The sequence below is a fragment of the Panthera leo genome, chromosome D1, assembly GCF_018350215.1.
Source record: "Panthera leo isolate Ple1 chromosome D1, P.leo_Ple1_pat1.1, whole genome shotgun sequence".
In the NCBI taxonomy this organism is placed as follows: domain Eukaryota; kingdom Metazoa; phylum Chordata; class Mammalia; order Carnivora; family Felidae; genus Panthera; species Panthera leo.
Genome location: NC_056688.1, coordinates 107,282,105 through 107,307,555, shown reverse-complemented (window position 1 = coordinate 107,307,555; position 25,451 = coordinate 107,282,105). Strand labels below are relative to the sequence as shown.

Here is a 25,451-nt window from a genome sequence, read left to right as displayed (position 1 = left end):
CATGCCATTGAAAGGATCGGATCCGGGTTATTTAGGAACCTGGGAGGTCAAGCAAGTTCAAGCCCTAGAGGTCCCTTATCACCACAGACCCTTGAAGAAGACCCCGAGGGGGAAACAACTTTCTTTTCTGGGCCCCCGCTAAGAGCCTGTTTTTAAACATGTAAACCTCAGAGCTGTGCAGGGGAATGGCTGAAGAGAAACTGGTCCCTGGTCATTCACCACCTCCCCACCCCACCTCCACTCTGTCCCTCCACATGTGACGCGCTTGATCAGTAACCCCCAAGGGTCCCTCCTGTCAGGCCCCTACTCAGATGTGACCTTGGAGGGTCCCATCATCTGCACTGGGATGTAAGTTTTTTTTTTTTAATCTTTATTTTTGAGAGAACGTGAGTAGGGGAGGAAGAGAGAGAGGAGGAGACACAGAATCCGAAGCAGGCTCCAGGCTCTGAGCTGTCAGCACACAGCCCGACGCGGGGCTCGAACCCACGAACCGCGAGATCACGACCTGAGCCAAAGTCGGACACGGGATGTAAGCTTTAGGCCTTGTGCTCACTGCTGGCTCCTGGCAGGAATGGAGCCTTTCTATAGAGAATGGGTTTGGGGCCGGAGGGAACAGAGCCTCTGGTCAGTAGCGCCGGAGTGCAGCAGGGCGCCCGCGGAGATGAGGCCCTTCTGAACTTGCCACCCAGATGGAGGAGGGGGCCTGCCGGAGATTCCCAGGGGAAGGCCAGTGTATGCAAAGTCAAGGCAGCAGGAAGTGCAGCCGGCTGCTGGCCTCAGCAGCTTCCTAGCTCAGAAAGCTGCTCCGTTGGAGCAAATGAGGAAGTTTCACTCCCACCCTAGTCCAAGGTTTTAGAGTTTGCTGCAATCACGTTCAAGTGGAATGAAAAGCCTACTCGAAGTTTGGTTGAGAGCAGTGAGGTCTTTTTTGTGTGTGTGGTTGCCAAATGATCCTTTATTGAAGGATCTTCCTTCGTAGTTCTCAACTAGCTGGGCATCCCACCCCTGCTGACGTCATCTATGGTGTCACGAGGCCCTCGACATGGCCGCTCCCACGGGGCAGTCTCCAGGATCTCAACGGTTCCATTGAGTTCTCTAGGTAAAGGCTGGTGCCGTATGCTGGGCACTGTTGACAAGCTCATTGAAAGTGAGTATTCTATGCTTCAGGTCTTCCTGGTCTCCTGGCAGTTCCCTGGGGGCTCTGATCAGGGCAGCGGCAGAAGGTACGCCCTGGATCAGGGGCCTGTCCCCAACAGTTTTACTGTCCTCCTCAGGCCCTTCCAATCACTGGCTGCCTCAGCAACGTCATCGCTGTTTTTCGTGACAGCGGGGCCAACTGACAGCAGGCCGGGGTGGATGCGGTATCCCCAGCGGGCACATCGGGAGGATTTTGATCTCACTGGGGTTGAACTTGAGGCAGCATGGCGGAAGTGGCTGGTGCGGGATGAAACCCGATCTGGAGAAAGGTGCACGGGGGCCTCCTCTGAGCAAAGAGCCAGAAGCGAGAGCGGGGAGTTCTCTCAAAACGCAAACACAGAGCAGCTGACAGATTGGGTCTCCCAAGAAGGTGGTCCAAAGACTCTCATACCGGGAAACATTTTTTGCTCTTGCCCGGGAGCCGGTGTTCTCTCCATCCAGCTGGTTTCTGGCGGAGATTAGAGGGTGAAGAGCCAAACAGCACAGGAAATTACCCGAACCTCTGGAGTTTGGTGCCCTTCTGGATAGGGAAGCACCCCACCCCCCAACCCTTTCAGCTGGCGTGGGGCGACAGCGCCACCTAGTGACCGAAGCACGGAGGTCACCCAGGGCAGCCCCATTACAAAGAGGCTCTGGTCCCCAGTCAACTCACACTCCCACCTCTCCTGCACTCCAGGTGGGAACCCTGCGGGACCTCGGCCTCAAAGTCATTTAGCAAAACAAAATTACAAGGACATAACAACGTATAACCACGCCCGACTGGCTTGTTTTATTGGAGAAGGGCACGTGGAGTTAACAACGTGAAGACAGTTGGGAGGTGAGGTCGGGAAGAACACCCTCCCCTCCCCGTACGTGCCCACTGCCCCAAATAAAAAATAACCAACTATGGGAGAGCAGCCGAGACAGCGACTGAGGGCGGGGAAGGGAACACGGAACCCGAGGGCGGCAGAAGAGACCATGCGTGTGCTGGGAGGGCCCAGAGGCAGCGGCGGTGCGAGTAACTTGAGTACGAGTCTCTGTGTCTTCCACGTGGGTCTATATAAATATAGAGACAGAAGTCGTTCGCTCTCCCCTGCTCTCCCCTCTGCTCGGCGCGGCTGGCCGCGGTCCCGGCTCCTCTTTCCACACGAGGGCGAAGGGAAGGGGATGATGAGGAAGTCATCACCGAATTGCGATCAGACCCACATCCATCAGCTTCTGGATCTTCTGTGCTATTACAGGATTCTTTAAGTGTCTGATGGGGAAAAAAAAAGCCAAGTTAGGTGAAATGAGACTTGACCTGAAAAGGGCTTTCTGCTCTCGAAGCCACCCCCATGCGACCCCCCCAAAAGGCGCCGACAGGAGGCGGCTGAAGGGTCTCCGGAGAGCACCGTTCTGTGAAGGCCCGGGCCCCGCCCGGCAGGAGCCCACAGACACAGCTTTCAGCCGAGGCCGCCCCGTCTTCCCGCCAGGCGGCTCCAGCTACCGCAGCCGACGCAGCAAGGAGGCCCTTTGGGCTCCCCGCCAACGGCCCCGCCGCCTTTTCGACGGAAGAGAACACACGGCGGCCGCTCGCCCGGACCGATCACATCCCTACCCACCTTGTGCGGCCGCACCTCTCTCCACCTCGTCCCCCGGGGCCACCTCCGCCCCCCTCTACTTACTCGCTGAGCGCCTGGGGGTCCTTCTGCATCTGTTCCAGGATGAGCCGCATGGCCGGGTCACTCATGATCTGCTGCACCTCGGGGTCGGCCATGGCCCGTCGCTTCACGTCCTCGGGGCTGTCGTGCCGGTTGTACTGGGCCATCATACAGCGCTGGTACCCGTCTGCCGCCTCCTGCATCCCAGCAAAGCCAACAGGGGAGGGCGTTAGCACTAACCGGGTCACCGTTTCGGCCCAAACACAGGGAACGGAGAAGTGGGAAGTCAGAGAGAAGCGGGCAAGAGGAAAGAGTCGGCGAAGAAGCACCGAGACGACCCGGAGGAGGACCGGAGGCAGGGGAGAGACTCCCCCCGACCCCCGGAGGCCAGAGGCAGCCTCACCTTACAGTTGGAGTCCAGATCTAAGGCCTTCTGGTAGACGTCCATGGCTTTCGTGTAGTCCTTCATCGCTTCCAGGGCAGCCGCTTTCCGCGTGTACCCCTTGACTGCGGACAGAGACGGGAGCGGTGAGGCGTTTTCCGGAACGCGGCTCCAAGGGGCACCGCTCCCACCCTGTCGCGCGAACACCAACCTCCTTCCCCCCACCCCGCTGGCGCCGCTAGCTCCTGCCGCAGGCCCCTCTCTCGGCCCCTCTCTCGCTCTCTGGGCCACGTCCAGGGACGGAGAGGGAGCGGGAAAGCACTTACTGAAGGTCGGCTCTAGCTGGATGCATTCCTCACAGTCCTGGGCAGGAGAGGAAAGGAGACAATTAGGCTCATTCCTTCAGATAAACGACTCGAAAGCAGAACGATCAACAGAACTCTTCGCCTGGCCCCACCACAGTGTTCTTTCGCATCCGGCACTTCTGTTAACCCGGGCGCCTGGGCCGTTCCACAGACGGCCCGGCCGAGGCGGCCGGGAGAGCAAGTCAAGCAGAACCATGAGGGACGGCCATTCCACACTATGGACCGCCGACCCCACCTAAGGCGAGTGGCCTAGACTCTTCAAAAGGCTGAGGTTATGGGAAAAAATGCAAAAAGTGGGCAAAGTTCTCGTTTGAGGAACTGAAAAGGACGTGACGACCAGAGGAAACACACAACCTGGACACGGGCAGCTTTCAAGGGGATTTGGGGGGAAATCTGAGCAGAGGACCGCAGCAGATGGCCCTCGGGCCTCCATTCCACGACCAGGCGGTGCGACTGACACTGTGACTGGAAGGGAAGAATCCTTTCAGGAAAAGCACTCAGGAGCGCAGAGTGCCAAAACCTAGCCTACTTCTTTTCGCAGATGGTTCCACAAAAACGCATCCCTACTTCTTGCCAAAAGAGGTGGAGGGCACACAGACGGTCTGGCTATTTCTGTCTGAAGTACCTACAAGGTGGAAAATCCCAGCGAAAAGAATGCAATGCGGTAGAGTTTCAACACCCCGGCCCGCTTGCAACTATTCCAGCCAAAAGCTAGATCAGAAATGGTTCCGTTCACTGCTCCCCTTTGTGTAGCTGGGGGAGGACGTGCTCTTCCTCACAGGCAACCGCCGAGGTTCTGCACTTCGCAAACCAACCTGTTTTTGACGTTGCCCTTGTACCCACACGGGTGACCTTTCGAAGCCAGGCACAGGCCCAGAAGTTAGTGGCCTCAAAAAACAAAACCCGTGTGTCTCTAGATGGGTCACGTTTTGTCACCTTCCCAGATGGTCCGGGGATGGACCACACTTTAAAAATCGTCCAGCCTCCCTCTCTCTGCCCCTCCCCCACTCACACTCGTCTCTCTCAAAAATAAACACTTAAAAAAAAAAGGAGGAGGGGGCCTGGGTGGCTCCGTTGGTTGGGCCTCCTTAGTTGGCTCAGAGGTCATGATCTCGCGGTCTGTGAGTTCAAGCCCCGCGTCGGGCTCTGTGCTCACAGCTCGGAGCTTGGGGCCCACTTCGGATTCTGTGTCTCTTTTCTCTCTGCCCCTCCCCTGCTCGCGCACCGTCTCTTGCAAAAATAAACATAAAAAACATTCAAAGGCATCTAGAGAACAGTTTAGAAATCGCTAACAGAGGCACAGAGCAGGTCATGTTCAAGAGAGCCACGAAGATTTCCTTCCCAGCGTCGACATGATCACGCGAGACCATACTCAATATGCCCGAGAACAGCAGAGCTGCTAAGGGAGCTAATCAAAAAAGGACCAAACATGGCGAAGCTTCTGCGGGAAACGATGCCACGGTTCTTCAGTATAAACGCACACATAGTTACAGGCAGACAAACACTGTGCTGCCCCAGGATGCAGCACCACCGCTGGGAGAGGATGCCTAGAAGATCAGAAAGCGGGGTACCTGTGCGAGGTAACAGTACTCAGCCTTCAGGAAGAAGGAAACACGGACACCTGCTACAGCACGACGCTCAGGGAAATGAGCCACACACGAAAGAACAAATACTGGATGGTTCTACTTACAGGAGGTCCCTAGAGGGGTCACATTCAGAGAGCCAGAGAGCGGAACGGTAGCCGCCAAGGGTCGGGGGAGTGGGAGTTAGCGTTCAAAGGGTGCACTTTCAGTTTGGGAAGATGGAAAGGTTCTCGATGAGGAAGGCGGTGATGGGTGCACAACAATGGGAATGAACTTGACCCCAATGAACTGAACATGTAAAGTGTTTAAAAAAAAAAAAAAAAAAGGGGGAGAGGGGGGAGGGGAAGCGATGGGGAAGAAAAAGAATCCATCATCGGCGAAGACGGAAACGGATCCACGTTTCCAAATATTCCCAACCACACTAACTACTGATGGGCCAGGACTGAGCCAGCATACGTCCTGCATTTTACAAACCTCACACGCACGGCACCATCCCTCTGACTCTAAGATCAAAGTAAGAACATCAAAAAGACGTTGACGACGCGAAAAGAGAAAAAACAATGTTCCTCACGCACAGATTCGCTGCCGTAACAGGCACTGCACACTCCCCGATGTGCCCACCTTGAGCGCCAGCTGAAACTCCAGGAGTTTGGTGTAGCAGGCGGCTCGATTGCTGTACAATTTGGCATCTTTTGGGTTCCGTTTGATGGCTTCCGTGTAATGCTTCATGGCCTGGGGATAATCCCCTGGGTAAGGAAAGAAGAAACTTTTTTTAGAAAGCAAAAAGCCACCCTCCTCCCCCACCGAGGGCATTTAGCTTGCAGCCCGCCAAGGCACAGAGAACACGTCTGCATCACTCATCACTCATCCAGAAGCTCTGTCACCTGAGCTGGAATGTACCTTTATTGTTTATTTTTGCACAGTGACAGAGCGCAAGTGGGAAGGGGCAGAGAGCCTGACGCGGGGCTTGAACTCATGGACTGTGAGATCATGACCTAAGCCAAAGTGGGACGCTTAACCGACTGAGTCACTCAGGCGCCCCTGTAACATACCTTTCTGAAAACATTCGTTGCCTTTGTTCTTTTCCTCCAAGGCCAGGTCGGGGTTTATGTAGGCCAGCCGCTCTTGCTCCTTCAGAATTTTCTCCGCCTAAGAAAAAATAATCCTCGGAGTAATCATTTACACTGTTGTAAACCTAAACATTGGACTAAAATAAGGGTCTGATTCAGATTTTGATTTTCAGAAAGTACTGTCAGCAACATTTTAGTTTTTGTTCAGAGCACGCAACTCTTCATCATCTTGGGGCTGGGAGTCCGAGCCCAGGTTAGGTAAAGAGCTTACTTACTTAAAAACAAAAGAATTACACCTTCCTCATCATGGAAACACACAGTGAACCGATGAGCAGTACTGACATATGCTTGGTACAAGATTAAGCGTGAATACGAGGATGTGAATATGAGGCATGTGTTAACAGCACAATTCACTTTCTGACCCGTCTTTCTGTGAATAAAAATCGACCCCACTCCATAATTTAGGACAACTGGCATGATAACACGGCGCTTTGGTTGTGTAAAATAAAAAATAAATCCTAAGTCACAATAATAACCCTAACTGCACTGACCTTCAGTAAAAGGTTACGATCTTGGCCGACAAAAAGGAGAGCAAAAAAATCGCGGTTATTCCTTACATGTTGTCAAGTGATAAGGACGAGGTATAAAATGACCAAAGACGCGACTTAAAAAAAAATCTTGGGGCGCCTGGGTGGCTCAGTCGGTTGAGCATCCGACTTCGGCTCAGGTCACGATCTCGCGGTCCGTGAGTTCGAGCCCCGCGTCAGGCTCTGGGCTGATGGCTCAGAGCCTGGAGCCTGCTTCCGATTCTGTGTGTCTCTCTCTCTCTGCCCCTCCCCCGTTCATGCTCTGTCTCTCTCTGTCTCAAAAATAAATAAATGTTAAAAAAAAAAAAAAAAAAAAAAAAAAAATCTTAACGGTTCATTATTAAACGTAATGCTACAGTGGATAAGTTAAGAAACACCAGGACACGTATTCTTTCCCTACCCACCTGTTGGCATTTCTTGAGCACATCCGGGGTTCGGTGCTCTGCCAAAGACTTGTTGTAGAAATGGATGGCGTCCTTATACTTTTCCTCTTTGAAGTACGAGTTGCCAATTCGAGCATAAGCTCTAACGAAACAAGCAGAAAAGGAATGTGCTGAGAGCAAAGCAGAGACAAGGGCAGCTCCTGGAGAGAAGCCCCCGCCCCCACCCCGCTCGGACACCACACCCTCCAAACACCTCTTGTCTGGACGCCCGTGGCCTCCTGTCCAGCCCACGGCTTACAGAGCAGGCTGTGTGGCCAGCCACCCTCCTCCCCACGCAGGAAAACTTAGGTCTTGGACATCGACCCCTCCACCCCACTCGAGGTACCGCCGAAGGTCGCGCGTACTTGGCAATCTGTCGATAGTCTTCTCGGTTTTCTCGCCCCACTTCGATGGCCTTCTCACAGAGCTCCCGGCATTTACTGTAGTCGCCCTTCTCGAAGTACACGGCTGCCGGGCAGGATGGTTAACGAACAGTCAACCCGTGTCCCTCCCCGGGACCGCCCGAGGACAACGAAGTCACCCCACGGCCTGGGCCTCACCTGCTTGATTGGTCATGTAAGTCATGTTGGTGGGGTCCAGGTCCTTGGCTCTATCGTAGTGCTTCAAGGCCGTGTCAAAGTCTTTCTTCTTGTAGGCCTCGTTCCCCAACTCTTTTTCTTTCAGCGCCTAGATGAGGTGTGGAAGGAGCACTGAGCAAACCGAACGGAGGCGGCAAAGAGCTTGCGACCCGTCACGGGCCGAGCAGCGCGCACGACTAGCCTTGCGTGCGGGAGCACGGTCCCCGCGCTGCGGCCACTTCTCAGCCAGCTGCAGGATTAAAGGCAGAGGGCTGTTAGAACGGGACGCTAATGGGGTGCTTGGGTGGCTCAGGTCATGATCTCGCAGTTTGTGAGTTCGAGCCCCGCGTGGGGCTCTGTGCTGACAGCTCAGAGCCTGGAGCCTGCTTCGGATTCTGTGTCTCCCTGTCTCTCAATAATAAACGTTAAAAAAAAAAAAAAAAGAAAAAGAATGGAATGCTAAGGTCTCACCTCTGCCTCCTCGAAAACTCCCCCTTTTCTATCTACTCTCCTGGACTTGGTCAGAAAATAAAGGGCTTTTTCAGGGGAGAGAAAATCCCTCCGACCTGAAGCAAGTTGGGAGAGAACAGCAGTTTTCTACCCGGTTTGACCACGGGAGGCCGTGGCAAGTCCGGTTTCTGTGAGGCGGCCACCTCGGGGGCTCTGTGGTCAGAGCGGCAGAGGGAGGGGTCGGGGATGCTGACAAGGGTCTGTCCCCAGGGCACGAGTCTCAGCACAGCGCTTCACCGCCCACACCACAGGGCCAGCTTCCAACTTCGAGACACCCCGAACAACCGACGCTTACTCATGTGAAAGCGCTTAATTTGGCAACAATCTGTTGTTCCTGATAAGAAAGGAAATAAAATCACCGAAGCACACGCCTCCCGCTCTGGAAGCCAGTGTCGCTAAGTAGACAACTTTCAACTACACGCCACGTCCAACCAGAAAACAGACGCCTGAGGACGCGCGTAGACGACATCCTTCTGGGTCACAGCAAGGACAAGGGTCACCCAGAACCTGCCCGGCTTGCCCTGACCCACACCCACGCTGGTGGCAAGGGCGCAGCTCCGGGGACCTCGGAAGGGCAGCTCGTGCAGCCACAGGTCCCACACGCGCCGTTCTTGTGAAATCGCTCGGAAAAGGAAGCGTTTCACACGCCGACCGCTCTGACGGAAAACAGTGACCCAGCGCTCAACGACGACAGCCGCCCCCGCGTCCCGGACGTCCTGCGGACAACGCTGTCCGAAACGTGCGAGAGGAAGGAGGAAAAACGAGACCTGCTTCTTATTCTCTGGAAGATCTTCTTCCATCGGCTCTGGCTTGGTGTCCTTCTTGGGAGGCGGCGGCGGAGGCGGCGCGGCCACTTCCTCGTCCTCATCCATGCTGCCCAGGTCGACCCCCAGCAGGACGCTGAGCGTCGTCATGATCCGGGGATCCTGCAGTTTCCTAGCAGTGGTTTAAAAAAAAAGAGAAAAGAAAAGAAAAGCACGATGATTTATTATTTCTCCTCACAACTGATTTTAGTATTAGGTTTTCAAATAAGAATTCAGTGGAATAACTCTCATCACTCCTTTGGAAAGTGATTTTCTTTTTAAGTTTATTCGAAAGAGAGAGACAGAAGGCGCACGGGTGTGTGCAGGGAGAGACACACAGGGAGAGAAAAACCCAAGCAGGCTCCGCGCCCTTCAGCACAGAGCCCGAGGCGGGGCTCGAAGCACAATGCCGGGATCACGTACCTGAGCTGAAGTCAAGTCAGACGCCTGACTGAGTCACCCAGGCAGCCCTGTCCACAACGGAGCTTAAACCCACATTTGCCACTAAACCTCAGATTACCGTGTCAGAGAGCTGTTCACCCACAGAAAAAACTGCAAGATTCTGCACCAGCCATGAGGTACCACCGGGGAATACTCGACCCTTCAAAAATCCATTCCCGATGAGCTAACAGATGTCAAATTTACTTCTCGAAGCCAGGAGACACAAAGAGGGACGGGATCTCAGGACTCAGAGATTCAGAGTCACGAATACCAGGATGACTAAGAGACGCGTCTTTACGCCTGACACTCTCTTCCACCATGACCTTCACTGCAACATCCCAGGAGACGGCGTCTGATATGTATGGAAAGGATAGACTTGGCGCCAGATCAGAATTATGGGAGAGCAGCAGAGAGGCACTTGAAGGTTAGGAATGAAGATTCCAAATTATTCCGACACGTGTCCTCTTTAACCCTTTCCAGAAAGACAAACCAACAAATACCTACCGCTCACTGGAGAAAAACGAAGGCAGAAACCCTGCTGTCTGAGGAACACCTCTACACACACACACACACACACACACACACACACACACAGGATCCCAGAAAAGAAGTACCACGTTCACACCCATTTCCAGAGACAACGGTGCTGCCCCAACTTACGTGCCCAGGTCGGACGGTTTGCTTCTCAGTTGTTCTATCAGTTCCCGGTAGGTAGGATCAGCGAGCAGTGTCCTCGTCCTGGGGTCGCTCTCCAACTTCTGGTACAGATTGGGCATGTTGAAAGGGTTCATGAACTTCCTCTCTGTTCCGAACAAAGGAAAGCACATGATGAGAAGTCAGTTCGCTTGAGTTTTATGCCCCTTAGCCCACCAGACATTTGGAGGGAGCCTCAAAGTTAATCCCATTAAAAAAATTTCAAGGTGTGTTTTGGGGCGCCTGGGTGGCTCGGTCGGTTAAGCATCCAGCTTCGGCTCAGGTTGCGATCCCACGGTTCGTGGGTTTGAGCCCCACATTGGGCTCTGTGCTGACAGCTCAGAACCTGGAGCCTGCTTTGGATTCTGTGTCTCCCTCTCTCTCAAAAAGTAAACACGAAGGAAAAAAAAAAAAAAAAAAAAAGGTGTGTTTTGTTTCTGAGACAGAGAGCGAGCTGGGGGAGGGGCAGAGAGAGGGAGAGGGAGGGAGAGAGGGGGAGAGGGGGAGAGAGGGAGAGGGGGAGAGGGGGAGAGGGGGAGAGGGGGAGGGGGGGGAGAGGAGGGGGGAGGGGGGGGAGAGAGGGGGGGAGGGGGGGAGAGAGGGGGGGAGAGGGGGGGGGAGAGAGGGGGGAGGGGGGGGAGGGAGGGGGGGAGAGGGAGGGGGAGAGGGAGGGGGAGAGGGAGGGGGAGAGGGAGGGGGAGAGGGAGGGAGGGGGGGGAGAGAGGGAGGGAGGGGGGGGGAGAGAGGGAGGGAGGGGGGGGAGAGAGGGAGGGGGGGGAGAGAGGGAGGGAGGGGGGGGGGAGAGAGGGAGGGAGGGGGGGGAGAGAGGGAGGGAGGGGGGGAGAGAGGGAGGGAGGGGGAGAGAGGGAGGGAGGGGGAGAGAGGGAGAGAGAGAATGAATGAATATCCCCAGCAGGCTCCATGCTGCCCATGCAGAAACCCAACACCGGGCTCAAACCTACAAACCGTGAGACCACGACCTGAGTGGAGATCAAGAGTTGGACTTTTTTTTTTTTTTTAGCATTTACTTATAATCGAGAGACAGAGAGAGAGCATGAACATGAGAGAGAGAGAGAGACAGAGAGAGAGAGACACACACACAGAGGAGGAGACACAGAATCCAAAGCAGGCTCCAGGCTCTGAGCTGTCAGCACAGGGCCTGCCACGGGGCTTGAACCCACAAACCTCAAGATCATGACCCAAGCCGAAGTCGGACAACTCAACTGAGCCACCCAGGCGCCCCTGAGAGTCAGACGTTTAACTGGGCCGCCCAGGTGCCCCGAAGTTAGTCCCATTGAAAGAAAGAAACAAAGAAACAAAGAAAGAAACAAAGAAATAAACAAAGAAAGACAGACAGACAGAAAGAAAGAAAGAAAGAAAGAAACCAACAGCGTACTGGGGCCTACCTGCCAACCGGGCCTCCATATTCTGTAAGCCCTCTTTGAGCTGAGGATTATTTGCTTCATGTTTTAAACCCTCTTCATAGGTCCTCTTGGCTTCTTCAAATCGGTTTAAGAACTCAAGAGCTGCTGCTTTTCGCGAATAGCCCTTAAACCAAAAAGAAAGAACACGACAAAATAAAGAACACCTGGAAGTCCAGAAGACGAACTCCAAAGAAGCTATTTTACGCTCCCTGGGACAAAATGGATATTCACGTGAAGGCCGAAGGAAAACAGGAGGAGAAGCACGTGACGCCAAGACTGAAAACCGTAAGGATCCGGCCACCTCTCAAAGACGCTCACCCGCCCCACCTCGATTCATCTTCCGACCCGGGGTCGTCCGCTCCTCCGGTGGCATTTTCTTTCTCAGCAGCGCCAGAGATCAGACCTGCCTTCACAACCGACGGCACCTCGGACGCGACAAGTGCCACGACTCCGAGGAGCATCCTCCGACCGGGAGGACAGCGGAGGGGCGATACGCCACGCAGCCTACCGGGACGGGCGGCCAGCCGGGTCGGGAGGGCCCAGTATTCGAAAACGGCACGGCAAGGAGGCATTTCTGGGAAGCGTCAAGAGCCCCAGTCTGCCCACGGCTTACCTTGCCCCAGTCGGGCTTCAGGTCCACGGTTCTGCACCCATCCTCATAAGCCTTCTGGTAGTCACCTTTCTTGGCGTAGGCCGCTGAGCGATTGCTGTAGAGCACGTGGTTCTGGGGATCCAACTTGATGGCCTCAGAGTAGCACCGCAACGCATCATCGATGTTGCCGGCACTCAGGGCCTTATTGCCCTTCTCTTTCAGCTCGTTCACCTGAGGAAAAAAAGGAACCCATGTAGTTTCTTCCGTAACGCGCTGTTTTTCCACGTTTTTCCTAGTTCTTGAGACAACGTGCGTGCGCAAGCGGGAGAGGGGCAGAGGACCCGAAGCAGGCTCCATGCTGACAGCAGTGAGCCCGATGTGGGGCTTGAACTCACAGACTGCAAGATCATGACTTGAGCCGAAGTCGGACCCTCAACCGACTGAGCCACCCAGGTGCACCGGTCCCAATTTTTTTTTTTTAATTTTTTTAATGTTTGTTTATTTTTGAGACAGAGAGAGACATAGCATGAACGGGGGAGGGGCAGAGAAAGAGGGAGACACAGAACCGGAAGCAGGCTCCAGGCTCCGAGCCGTCAGCCCAGAGCCCGATGCGGGGCTCGAACTCACGGACCGCGAGATCGTGACCCGAGCTGAAGTCGGACGCTCAACCGACTGAGCCACCCAGGCGCCCCATCCAGTCCCAATTTTTTAAGCGACACTCATACTTCGGTTGTCAACAAAAAAGTTACTTTACACACCGAGAGAAAGCAAGCGTGCGTGAATTCATTTGCCATCTCCCACACCTTCGGGTGGGGCAACAAGAAAAGTAAGTAACCAGGAAAAGCAGGCTGACGCCTCGCTCTCCGCTGGCTCCAGTTCGGAGGAACGCGCGGCAGCCACTGTTTTCTCCAAGCCTCCACCTGGGGCTGACGAAGCCACTCTAGAACACACTCAAGAGCTCCTTTCGTGGAAAAAGAAATTCACTGGCCACGAGAACGCCAAGGAGCCCAAACGGTAAACCGAACACAGGCCTAGTGGCCTAGTCGGTCACTCCTCGCGGAAGAGACCACGGCGAAGGGAGGAGCAGGAGTGGGCAGGGACACAGGCCCCCCAGCGAGCGACCTGAAGGCTTCGCGATGGCTTCTTGGGAGCCTCAAGATGCTTACCCGCAATCAGGAAGAATCTATTTCCGTGCCCAGGTGGGGTCACCCATCACAACGTGGTAGAGCTAACTCCCCAGGTCAGTCTTTGCCGCGTGTAATTATTACTATAAAAGATACGCAAGATAATAACGACCTACTTGTGGTTTAATCCCCTACCCTCTCCAACGTTCAGAACGTGGTCCTGATTATAGGGCTTCTCCTAACACCATTCTCTCTCCAGATCGATCATCCAGCTGTGAGCCGGCACGGACTGATGCAAGAAAGAAGTGTTAAGGGAAACACTTCTGGAGCCTCGGGGCAAACCAGTTGGGAACTTCCCTCCACCAACCAGAGATGTGGGAGAGGCGGCCTTGAAAAAGAAAAAGCCCGGCAAACAGGGCCAAATCTAGCAAGGGATAAAAACCTTCGAACCCGGGAAGGAGACCAGAAAGCAAAAACTTAAAAAACTAGTATCAAGCGGCAGCTGAGAACGGCGCCGTGGACTTCTTGTCTCTCCCACAAAACCCCCGTTTCCACACGGAGTGCTGACCAGCAGTAGGTCAGGAAATCAAGCCTGCAGGTGGTGACCAGCACTTTAAAAGATCAAGTAGGATAGAAAATACCAGCACACCAGGCACATGATGGCAAATGCCATCATGCTAAATAAACGCGCTACACGGTTGCAGGTCTACACTGGGTCTCGGGTAAAAGGTGTATTAATTACCCTGGGATTTATCTGAAAAGCGCGAAGCTTAAAACATCAAAACATGAAAAACTGGACACTCCAATTCCTCCACCTTGGATTATTTCCTAAAACTGAAATCCAGATCTCCAAGCTGGAGATGAAAACCAAAGGCAGAGGCGTCGCATGTCCAACCGGCCCAGGAGAGCAGGTCCTGACACACAGAGGTAAACCGCCAGGCTGCCTGCACCACAATCACCAAGTTGCCGTCCCGACTTCACTCGTTCATTCACTGTCTGCCCCCACGTATGTGTTTTAGCTCCATCTACTCTATCTACAACGGGTGGTGCGATTTTAAAAAGTTTTTTTTTTTTTCCTATTTTGATAACTGAGGGACAAACCCCTTCCGTTGAAGAGCGATGTGCTTCTCATTCCAGAACTCATTTTCTTGTCCATACCTCAGTCTGTTTAATCCCAGATGCAACTTTACTATCCCAAGTGAGCAAAAACTTTTTAACCCCTCCACTTCCACTCTTTCTTAATTTACCAAACAGGCTCCAGATCTGGTTCATCGTTACGCTTCCACTGACAAAGTTTCCGATTGAATAAAAATCTCTCCAGGCTTTTCACAACCTGCGGGCTGCGGAGGATACAATTAAGCCACCGACAAGCAACCAGCAGCGGTTGCAAACTCGGTCCCCTAAAAATGAGCCGAGACAAATAACTTACTTCTGGCTGCTTAATCTACACAGCCTACTACACGACATTTTCTACAGCGACCAATTCCTCCTTGGGTAACCAGAAACCAACTCTCCAGAAAGATCAGCCTTCAGCTACTCTCGAATCACACACACACCCCAAAACAGAAAAAAAAAGAACGGGAGGAGCCTCATATCTCTCTGCAAGACGCTGCTAGACCTGGACTGGTTCTACGGACTTTCGCCGCACCGTCCCTTTCCTGCACCAGGCAGATAAATCGGCCCGCTTACTCTTCAAACCTTCCATCAACGCTCTTCCATCCCGGCCTTTCCAGATGCAGGAAAGTAGGATGTGCTACCTGGCTACTTCCAGTGTATTTCCGTCCCCGCTCCCTGCATCCCTCCAAGTTAACTGTGACCAAGTCCGGGTGGCTTCTCCGTCGGCAATCCCCGCTCTCCCGGGTGGCGCATTCCCTGGTGTGGACCCGGTCCCTCCCGCCGGTTCCGAAGCCCCCGCCCACCTCCATCCCTCCCAGCGCCGCCCTACCCACCCCCCCACCCCCCCCTCCGCCGCCGGCTCAGTCCAGGGCCACCTCCCGGGAGGCCTCCGGGGCCCAGCCACGGCCTCTCTTCCCGCCGCGGGCCCGACTTAGAGCCGGACTGTCGCCGTCCCCCGGTCCTCCTCGCCGAGCCGGCAGGCGACGGGCGCTGAGTGGACCCCGCGCCCCCTGCGGCCCGGGCCTGGCTACACTGCTCACCTCCCGCCCGGTGGGCCGCGGCCCTCACGCCCTCGCCTCCCCAGCTGCTCGCCCGGCCCCAGGCCGCCGCCCCGACCGCCTCGATTAGCGCCCGCCCCGCCGCCGCTCCTCCACTCGCGGCCCGGCCTCGGCCTGTCCCCGAGTGGCCCCGGGGCCTCGGCCCGCCCCTCCCCCTTCACCTGCTCCATAGCCCGGCCCGGAACCCCGTTGAATCGACTCCGTCCGCTCCGCGTTCCCAACCGCACGCGCCGCCTTCTGGAACCTACTAGAAGCTGCCGGGACCCCCGGATCCCGCCCCTTCCTCGCCTGCTCACTGGTCGCGCTCCCGAGGGGGCTTTCTATCCTTCCCTACTATTGGCTTGAAGTCTGGCCCATCATCTTTGCTTCTCTATCATTGGACGCCTGAGAGTAAGCCCTCAGCCCTGCCTCCCCCGCGCCTCCGGATTGGACTCTTCCCGACAAGCCCCGCCCACCCCAGGCTCCACGATTGGAGGGAGGGGCGCCCTTCTGCGACGGGGATTGGTCGCTTGGCCTGCCAATCGTGGCCGCGCTGGCCGCGCCCATTGGTCCTGTTCTTTCTGGAAATTTCCACCTCTCCCATTGGGCTGACGGACTCCGTGAGGGAACCTCCTTCAGGTTAAAAAAAAAAAAGTCGATTGGGCGGAGAGTTGCCGACACTCTGCGGTGATAGGCTTAAACGGCTACCCTTCAAAAGGCGGGGTTTCACCTCTGCAAGGGTTTATGGGAATCTCAGGACCCCGCGGTTCTCTGCCGCGGTGGCTCTGGCGGCCTGGGGGGAGGGGGGTGGTCTCCGCGCCGCTTCCCGGCTCCGTGGACTGCGAGTCCGGCCCAGGCGACCCGCTGCTCCCCGGCGACGCAGAGCCCCCGGGTCCCGGCCGGTGGGGGCGACGTCTGGGTCGACCTCGGGAGAGCTCCCGGGCCGTGCCCAGATCCCGCCGTTAGTAGCCGAAGGGTCGAAAACACCGAAGGAGCTGGGACTTGGGTGGGACGGACCCGGGGTCTCACCCTGGGGAGGCCGGGGGGACTCGCTGGATCCCCTCGTGTTAACGGGTCGGACAGTGCGGGGCCGTGGGAGGTGTCCCGTTCATGCAGTAATTTCTTTACCGCTCGGTGAAGGGAGCCATTATTTGAGGATGGGGGGTGGAGGGGAGGGACCAATGACGTCAGTGACGCGCTCGGTCACCTACTGGCGGGCGGTGGCGGCCCCGGGAGGGCCTTTTGCAGCCGAGAGGCAGGGCAACGTGCGAGAGCACCCGGGGCAGCCAAAGGGTTTAGAGCGTGGGGGAGAGAAGCTGGTTTTTCCTCCTGGGCCGGCGTGTGCTTCACGGAACAAAGAAGCCGCACGACAGGTCTGCAGAAGGCTTGGATGAGGGTCTTGGGGCCTGCTGTGTCCTTGTATCCCCCCTTCCGTCCCCAGCGCCGTCCCTGCCCAGGGTTTCAAGTGTCCCCTCTATGGCAATGGCTTGTCTCCACAGCTTCCTCTTTCATCCCAGCTGTCTCTGGTCCGTTCTTAACCTTGCAGCCAAGGTCACTGCAGATCCACACCCCTGGCTTGAAACTCTTGGAGGCTTTAGACTGGGGCTCAGGGCCTGTGTGACCTGGCAGGCCTGCTTTGGCCGCCTCCTTCCCTGCCCTCCCATTTTCAGCACCAGACTCCTGCCCCCTGACATCTCCGTTGGTTAGACTAGGTGGGCTCCTTCACTCCGAGCCTGCCTGCAAACGGTTCCCTCTGCTGGGTTCCCCCTTCCACCAACTCTGCCGGGTTGATTCCCGCGCCCTGCAGGGCCGAGATGGGCTGTCAAGGTTCCTTAACAGTCCGCCTCCAACAAGTAGACTAATTTCTGCCCACTCTCACTCGCTTTCACTGTGGACCATACGTGTGTCCGTTTTTGCACAGGGTCTGGTACATAGTAGGTGTTCATCAACCCATCGAATATCCTTGAATGTGTCAGGTGCGATGGTCCGCTGGAGAAAATGCGGTAAAGAAAGCTGACAAAAATCGCTGTTCTTGTGGCACTCCTTCCAGAATTGTTTTTAATGTCTTCATTTCTTTTTGAGAGAGAGCAGGAGAGGGGTGGAGAGAGACAGAATCCAAAGAAGCCTCCAAGCTCTGTCTGAGCTGTCAGCACAGAGCCCGACGCGGGGCTCAAACCCACAAGCTGTGAGATCGTGCCCGGAGCCGGTCAGACGCTTAGCCCACTGAGCCACCCAGGCACCCCCTGTGGCACTCATTCTGGTGAGGGAGACGCACCTAAAAAGTTTCTAGGGCATATCTGCTTAAGTGTAGTGGAGAAAAATGGAGCAGGGAATGGGTTAAGGAGTGTTAGGTGAGGGTGACGGTGTTACATTCTTAATAACCTGGCCAGGACACAAGTCTCAGTGAGGTGGTCATATTTGAGAAAAGGCCTGAGGAAGTAAGGGAGTGAGTCTAATGGAAAATCTGAAGAAGAACCTTGCAGTCCGAGGCAACAACACATGCAAAGGCCCTGGGGTGGAAGCTGTACTGAGGTGGCCAGAATGGTGGGAGCAGGGAGGAAGTGGGAGAGCTGGGGCAAGAGGAAGCAAGGGCCGGGTCCTGCCAGGGTGAGAGGCCATTGTGTTCATGCCAGCACGTTTCCAACAGAAAAGTGACGTGATCTGACGGATCGGGACTCTGGCTGCAGCGTAGGTGACCTCTTAGGAGACCACTGCGGTATTCCAGGGGAGCGGCGACGGTGCCGTGGGCCACAGTGGGAGCGGAGGAGGGGTGGGAAAAGTTGGGAATCCAACTTCTGGAGGAGCCAACAGGATCTGTTCGTGCCTCGGACGCGGGGCATGAAGGAGGCAGGTGATTCCGAGGCTTTGGGCCTCTCTTAACTCATCTGCTAACTACCCCCGTCCACGAGATCTTTCACTGGTCCTTGGCAATGTCTGCAGACCACCGCACTCTTGCTGAGCCCACTGCTGCCTCCCCCCACAGCTGTTCTCCAGGCTTCTTTCCCATTCCTCCCTCTGCATAACCCGGTCTCGTCACCACTGACGTCTCCATGGTCCTGTTACGGGCGGCACGCTACTCCGGAGGCAGGGCCTCACAGACGCGGCTTCTGTTGGGGTGGGTGGTGTCTTCTAGCCGGAGAGAGAGATGCTAGTCAACTCATCTGCGTGACTTCAAGCATCCTGCTTAGCCTCCCTGTGTTTCCGTTGCTTCTATCTTAAAATACGGATGAAAAAGTGTTTTGTTTTTGAGAGAGAGAGAATCTTAAGCAGGCTCCACGCTCAGTGCAGAGCCCGACACGGGGCTTGGTCCCATGATTCTGGGATCACGACCTTAGCCCAAATCAAGAGTCGAATGCACGCCTGGAAGCCCCGAAAAAGTTTTAACGTCAGAGTTGTGAAGATCAAGTTGTTTGATTTTTTTTTTTTAAATGTTTATTTTGAGAGAGAACCTGCGCGTGCAAGTGGGGTAGGCGCAGAGAGAGAATCTGACGGTGGGAGCGGTGGAGCCTGATGCAGGGCTTGAACCCACGAACCAGGGAATCGTGACGTCAGCCGAAATCAAGAGCCCGATGCCCAACCCACTGAGCTACCCAGGCACCCCAAATTGTTTGATATTTGTAAAGCACTTAGAACATTGCCTGCCTAAAGAGCAAGCACTATATGCGTTTGTTACGAACAAATGTAGAAATGAAGATAACTGAAGAGTGACGAGTGCTATAAAAATAGCAAAAGATAAAGGATAGAGAGTAACCAGGGAAGCAGGGAAGGAAGGAGCTCCTAGAGGCAGGTGGTTAGTAGTGAAGGCCCCTTGGACCTGGAGTGATGAGAAGCCAGCCAGGAACAGAGTTCCAGACAGGACAACAGCAGGTGCAAAGGCCCTGAGGTTAAAACAAGTTTGAAATTTTCAAGGGACCCAAAGAAGGCTTTTTCTATGCTCTAGTGTCCTTGCCTGTAAATGGAGATGTTGAAGTTCCGAGGACTTCCCAAGGTTACTCCGAGGACAGGACAAAATAATCCACACTCAAGTCTTGTCAGACCCAAAACAAAATTTTGAAAGCCGCCTTTGAGAAGACAAAAATACAGATCGGAAGGGCCGTGAAGAGAGGACCCTAAAGCTTAAGTTGATCCCAGGTCACGGTAGAGTCACTCCTGAATGTTAAAAAATGTCAGCTCTTAACATTTTTTACCCACTTGGGCTTCTTCAAATCTCTTTGTAGATTCAGAGCGCTCTCGAGTGGGACGGGGAGGCGGCGATGCAGCCCGCCAGGGTCCCCTTCCCCAGATTCCTGGCACACAAGCAGAAGCTGTGCCGCAGAAGGTGTCCTGGCCCGTGCATTACATGACAGTTTCCGAGTGATTCATGCTGCTATTTTGGTGCTTTCTGCTCTCAAGGGTGGGGAGCAAGATGCCGAAGCCTGTCTTTGGAGTCGATTCTGAGGTCGTAGATCCTGGAGCGAATGAGAGACCGAAGGAGTAAACGTGCGTGACCAAATTCTCTGCAGAACAGCACCGCCCCCCCCCCCCCCACCGCAAATTAAAAATTCTCCCTCTATCAGAAGAAGGAAAACGAGCTGGAGCCCAGCAAACCCCAGAGCATGTGGGTTAGGGAATCGTTGCAGCTCAGAACTCTCGGGGTCTGTGGAACGTGGAATTTTGTTTTGGTAAGAACTTCCACTTTGGAGTGGGAATTTAAGACAGCCTGATTTTCCTTCTGCAAGCAAGCGAGAGCAGAGTTCCATTCCGGATTCTGAAAAATGCCTAAAGAATATTTTCATGCGCACTTAACCGAGCGATTCTAACTCCCTGCTCTCCCGCTGAGGTAGAATCTAAATCCCGAGGAGCAGGGAAAGTGTGGGGGGGGAAGTAACGTGCCACAGCCTTCTGTTGCATTCAGTGAACTTGTCTACGGAGCCAGGCAGCGTGCCAGATGCTTCAAAGAATAAAATGATGGTAACTATTATCTGATAATTATTCGTATGAGAGCCCCAGAGCCGAGCCTGGGACCTCACCACTGACGTTCCCTCCCAGGGTAATCTCAGTCGGTCTTGTAGCTAGAAATCCCATCTCAGATGGCTCCCACGAGTCTATCTTCAGCCCAGATCTTGCTCCCAAGTTCTAGGCTTGTCCACCCCGCTGTCTCCTTAATGTCTCCACTTGGTGGCTAATGGACTTCCCGACGTGTTCAAATCGGAGCTCCCAATATTCTCCCCCCAAATCGTTCCTCCCTTGACTTCCTTCCCATCAATGTCCTCCTTATTCTTGGACTGGTTCACGCTGAAAACTCTGGAGGTGTCCTTCACCCCTGTCTTCCACAACCACGTCCGGTCTGTCAGCAAACTCCGTCAGCTGGGCGTAGACCCACAGACTCTCCAGCCATCTTCTAGCTTTGATTGGGGAACTTTGAGCCGGCGGGTGACCAGAGTCAGAGGGGACAGCTTTGCAGGACGTCATGTGAGAGGGCCTGTGCTCACAGGCCGTATCCTCTGCGAGGTACAGGGTTGGGTTGGGGGGTGGGAGGAGAGCTTCTTTGGATTCAGGGAACCACGGAGGTGAGCCCAATGAGGACACTGACAACAGCCGTGGTAGTGGACTGGAGCTCTTCCTAAGGGTTAGGGTGCCACACACTCTCCCCCGCAACCCGAGATCCCCCGGACAAGAATCCTTGTGGTAACTGGGGTAATGTTTCCTCACAAGCTGGGTAGGGAGGAGGCTGGGTAGGGAGCTGGAGTCAGAATGGGTTGGTCCCAAGGTTCAGGTTCTCAACCTGGCCGATTTTGCCCCCAGAGGACATTTGGCAATGTCTGGAGACATTAAAAAAAAAAAAAAATTTTTTTTTAAGTTTATTTATTTATTTAGAGAGAAAGCGCGTGCAAGCAGGGGAGGGGCAGAGAGAGAGGGAGAGAGAGAGAATCCTAAGCAGGTTCCATGTTGTCAGCACAGAGCCCAGCACGGGGCTCGAACTCACAAACCCCGCGATCGTGACCTGAACCAAAGTTAAGAGTCAGATGCTTAACCCACTGAGCCACCCAGGTATCCCTGGAGACATTTGTGATCGTCGCAACGTGGAGGCCAGGGATGCTGCCGAACATCCTACCGTGCACAGGCCGGCTCCCTGCAACTACGTGGTCCCGAGTGAACTGAGGCTGAGAAAGTCTTACCCAAGGAAACACGAGACATATTTCTTGCACGACTGAGCTTGGTTGAAACTTGAGAGTGAAGCCTGCTACACAGCAAGCAGATGTAAATTGATCAGGGCGTGGGGCGCCTGGGTGGCTCAGGGGGTTAAGCGTCTGACTCTTGATTTCAACTCAGGTCATGATCTCGCGGTTCATGAGTTCAGGCCCCACGTCGGGCTCCGTGGTGATGGTGCAGAGCCTGCTTTGGATTCTCTGTCTCTCTGTCTGTTTCTCTCTCTCCCTCTCTGCCCCTCCTCTGTTTGCTCTCTGTCTCTCAAAAAATTAATTAATAATAAATCGATCAGGGCACATAATATGACAGGCAACACTAAGAGAAGGCTGTGAAGGAGCATCCTGGGACATAAGGACAGTGCAAGTTCACGGATACCTCCCTCCGTTGAAAGGGGGTCCATGTCCCTTGAATTCGGTGGCCTCTGCAATCACTTTGACCGATAGAATACACCGGAAGTGTCACTGCGGCGGGTTCCAAGCCTTATAAAACTGCCAGCTTCCTCCTCCTGTCTTTTGGGACACTCCCTCTTGGAGCCCCTGTGCTGCCCATGTCAGAAGTCTGACTGCCCCAAGGCTGCCATGGTTGATTGGCTAAGGGACCCCAAGCTAGCCACACGGAAGGCCCCAGCTGTTCAGCCATCCCAGCCCAGGTATGAGAGGGAAGCCATATGGGACCCTCCAGCCCGGCGGCATCTCCTGCTGAGTACCACACAGTGTCCCCAGCGAGGCCGCTTGGAACAGAAGAATCCCCTAGCTGAGCCCTAACCCACAGATCACGAGATTCAATCAAATGGCTGTTGTTTCCCGCCGTCAAACCGGAGTAGCTTAAGGTAGTTTGTCACACACCAATACATAACCAGAAGGGTCCCCCCCGCCCCCCAAGGGCTGTTTCTCTGCTTCCTTCTTTTCTGCTGATGCTAGAAATCCTGCTGATACAGAGCCGTGCCTGTTCCGTGCACTTCTCTCCAGCTCTGTCCCAACTCCTTGTCCCAGTGCCATTGTCTCTCAGGCTGCCGAGGGGCACCCTTAAAAAGCAGCTGGTCCTGGGGACGCTGGGTGGCTCAGTCGGTTGGGCGTCAGACTTCGGCTCAGGTCATGATCTCACGGTCCGTGAGTTCGAGCCCCGCATCGGGCTGTGTGCTGACAGCTCAGAGCCTGGAGCCTGCCTCGGATTCTGTGTCTCCCTCTCCCTCTCTCCTCCTCCCCAGCTCATGCTCTGTCTCTCTGTCTCTCAAAAATAAACATTAAAAAAAATGTTTTTAATTAAAAAAAGTCAGCTGGTCCTCAACCTTGACCAATACACCCTCCAGAGGTGTCCCAGTGTGTGGAACCTACACCCCACGTGGCACTCGGTCCTCCCCCTTTCCCCTCACCTCCACAGGCTCCGGCCTCTCTGGCCCTTTTCCGCTCTTTGAACTGTCTCTCTCTCTCTCTGTTTCTCTCTCGGCAGCTCCAAGCGCTGCCTGAAATGACTTGTACTAGCTGACTCGGTTACTTTGTGTCTCCTGCACTAGACGTTGCTTCCAGGAGGGCAGGGCCGGTGATCTGTTCGCTGCTGGGCAAAGCTGGGGCCTGGGACGTTGTGCACACTGGTAAGCACGTGGCAAATGAGCGAACGAAACCTGTCACCCTTTGGCTCCCACTGTGGGTCCCTTGGCCTTTCCGAGAGGGGCTCTCTGATGTTTTTTTTTTTTTCCCCCTGGACTTCTTCACTCCCAATTCTGCTTATCCTCTGGACCAAATGGTTGGTTCCCCGCAGAACCAGATGTCACAAGCTCACCGTCTCCTTTCCACCACCAGTTTCTCGAGAGCTACCAAGTGGTGGAGATAGCCAGTGTGGGGAAACGGGCCCGCTCGTATCCGGCCGGTGGGAAGGTACACTTAGCAACATCAGTTCAAAATAAAAAGGCAATTCCACCCTTAGGAATTTATCCCACAGGTAAGCCCAGCCTGGTGGCACAAGGGTGTATATCACAGCCCCGTTTGTGACAGCCAAAGGGATGGAAACCATGTGCATCCGTGGAGGATGCTGGGATGCTGCCTCTTGCTCGGGACGGAATTGTGTGCCCCAGATTCCTATGCGGAAACCCTCACCCCTCACTGTCATGATCCTGGAGGCAGAGGCTTTGGAAGGTGGCCCTCGTGATGGGATTCGTGCCTTCATAACACGAAACCCTGGAGGGCTTCTTTTCTGTGTCTCTGCCATGTAAGGACAAGCTAGCAGGCCAAGCAAGAAGGCCGCCATCTGTAAGCCATGTGGAGTGTCCTCACCAGAACCCGAGCCATGCTGGCACCCTACTTGAGGATTCTCAGCCTCCACGACCGTGAGAAAAGAAACCTCTGTTGTTTGAGCTAAGAAGAAAGAGGAGAAGGAACGGGAGAGGGAGAGGGAGAGGGAGAGGGAGAGGGAGAGGGAGAGGGAGAGGGAGAAGGAAAGGAAAGGAAAGAAGGAAGAGAAAGAAAGGAAGAAAGAGAGAGAGAGAGAGAGAAAGAAAAAGAAGAAAGAAAAAGAAAACAGGATGCTGCCCCAGAGAATGGAATATTTGTGAGCATTAAAAAGAATGCTCGGGGGCGCCTAGATGGCTCAGTCCGTTAAGCATGTGACTTCAGCTCGGGTCATGATCTTGCAGTCTGTGAGTTCGAGCCCCACGTCGGCCTCTGTGCTGACAGCTCAGAGCCTGGAGCCTGCTTCGGATTCTGTGTCCCCCCCCCTCTCCCTCTGCACCTACCCCACTTGTGCTCTGTGTCTCTCTCTCTCAAAACATAAATAAACATTTTAAAAGAGAATGCTTGCGGAGCTACTGATATGGAAACATGCCCATGATGTACTGTGGAATGAAGAAAGTTAGTTGTGGAACAGTGTGTGTGGCCAAATCCTATTTTTGTAAAAAAAAAAAAGAAAAAAGAAAGAGAGAAAGAAAGAAAGAAAGAAAGAAAGAAAGAAAGAAAGAAAAAGAAGTAGAAAAGAAAGAAATTTGTGCGTATATATCTTCCCATGCGATTATAAATGTGTGGAAAGAGACTAGAAGGTTACCTAGCTACCAAAATTGATACATACCTCTGTGGATTGGGATGGGGAGAGGGGGCTGAATTTAGTCGGCCAGGGCTGTCGTAAATAAATACCACAGCTTTTGGGGGCTTCAACAACAGAAATTTATTTTCTCACAGTTCTGGAAGTCTGAGATCAAGGTGTTGGCAGATCTGGTTTCCTCTGAGGCCTCTCTCCTTGGCTTGCAGATGGCTGCCTTCTCACTGTGACCTCACATGGTCTTTCCTCCGTGTGTCTCCACGTGTCCAACTTCCCCCTTCTTACAAGGACACTACTCAGATTGGGTTACGGCTCACCCTAACAGCCTGATTTTTGTTTCTAAAAACGTTTTGGGGCGCCTGGGTGGCTCAGACGGTTGAGCGTCCGGCTTCGGCTCAGGTCATGATCTCATGGTCTGTGAGTTCGAGCCCCGCGTCGGGCTCTGTGCTGACGGCTCGGAGCCTGGAACCCGCTTCTGATTCTGGGTCTCCCTCGCTCTCTGCCCCTCCCCCGCTCATGCTCGCTCTCTCTCTCTCTCTCTCTCTCAAAAATAAACATTAAAAAATTTTAAATAAAAATGTTTTAACATTTTTAAATTTATTTTTGAGAGAGAGCGAGAGACACAGAATCTGAAGCAGGCTCCAGACTCTGAGCTGTCAGCACAGAGCCTGATGCTGGGCTCAAACTTGTGA

At 54.3% G+C, this 25,451-nt stretch overlaps 1 protein-coding gene and 1 long non-coding RNA gene across 2 annotated transcripts; one reads left to right on the top strand and one right to left on the bottom strand.

The window, feature by feature from the left end:
• Window positions 1-1,941: 1,941 nt before the first annotated feature.
• Window positions 1,942-15,828, bottom strand: STIP1 (stress induced phosphoprotein 1). The gene is made up of 14 exons (XM_042904266.1): window positions 15,726-15,828; window positions 12,288-12,497; window positions 11,657-11,798; window positions 10,218-10,359; window positions 9,081-9,249; window positions 7,786-7,912; window positions 7,591-7,693; window positions 7,208-7,328; window positions 6,199-6,295; window positions 5,768-5,892; window positions 3,525-3,561; window positions 3,220-3,323; window positions 2,841-3,013; window positions 1,942-2,431 (listed from the first exon to the last, which is right to left on the bottom strand). The coding sequence occupies exons 1-14, from the start codon at window positions 15,732-15,734 to the stop codon at window positions 2,359-2,361; spliced, it is 1,632 nt and encodes a 543-aa protein (XP_042760200.1). The 5' UTR covers window positions 15,735-15,828; the 3' UTR covers window positions 1,942-2,358.
• Window positions 15,829-19,130: 3,302 nt separating this feature from the next.
• Window positions 19,131-23,669, top strand: LOC122199333. Its single transcript, XR_006193466.1, has 3 exons — window positions 19,131-20,204; window positions 23,246-23,323; window positions 23,491-23,669. It is a non-coding gene; the product is annotated as an uncharacterized LOC122199333 (long non-coding RNA).
• Window positions 23,670-25,451: the final 1,782 nt, after the last annotated feature.

Excerpts from the sequence above, each read along its gene's own strand:
- STIP1 (XM_042904266.1), bottom strand. Across the intron at positions 10,360-11,656 it reads TATGGAGGCCCGGTTGGCAG|AGAGGAAGTTCATGAACCCT; the intron begins GTAGGCCCCAGT and ends TGTTCGGAACAG. Across the intron at positions 3,014-3,219 it reads ATCTGGACTCCAACTGTAAG|GAGGCGGCAGACGGGTACCA; the intron begins GTGAGGCTGCCT and ends GCTGGGATGCAG.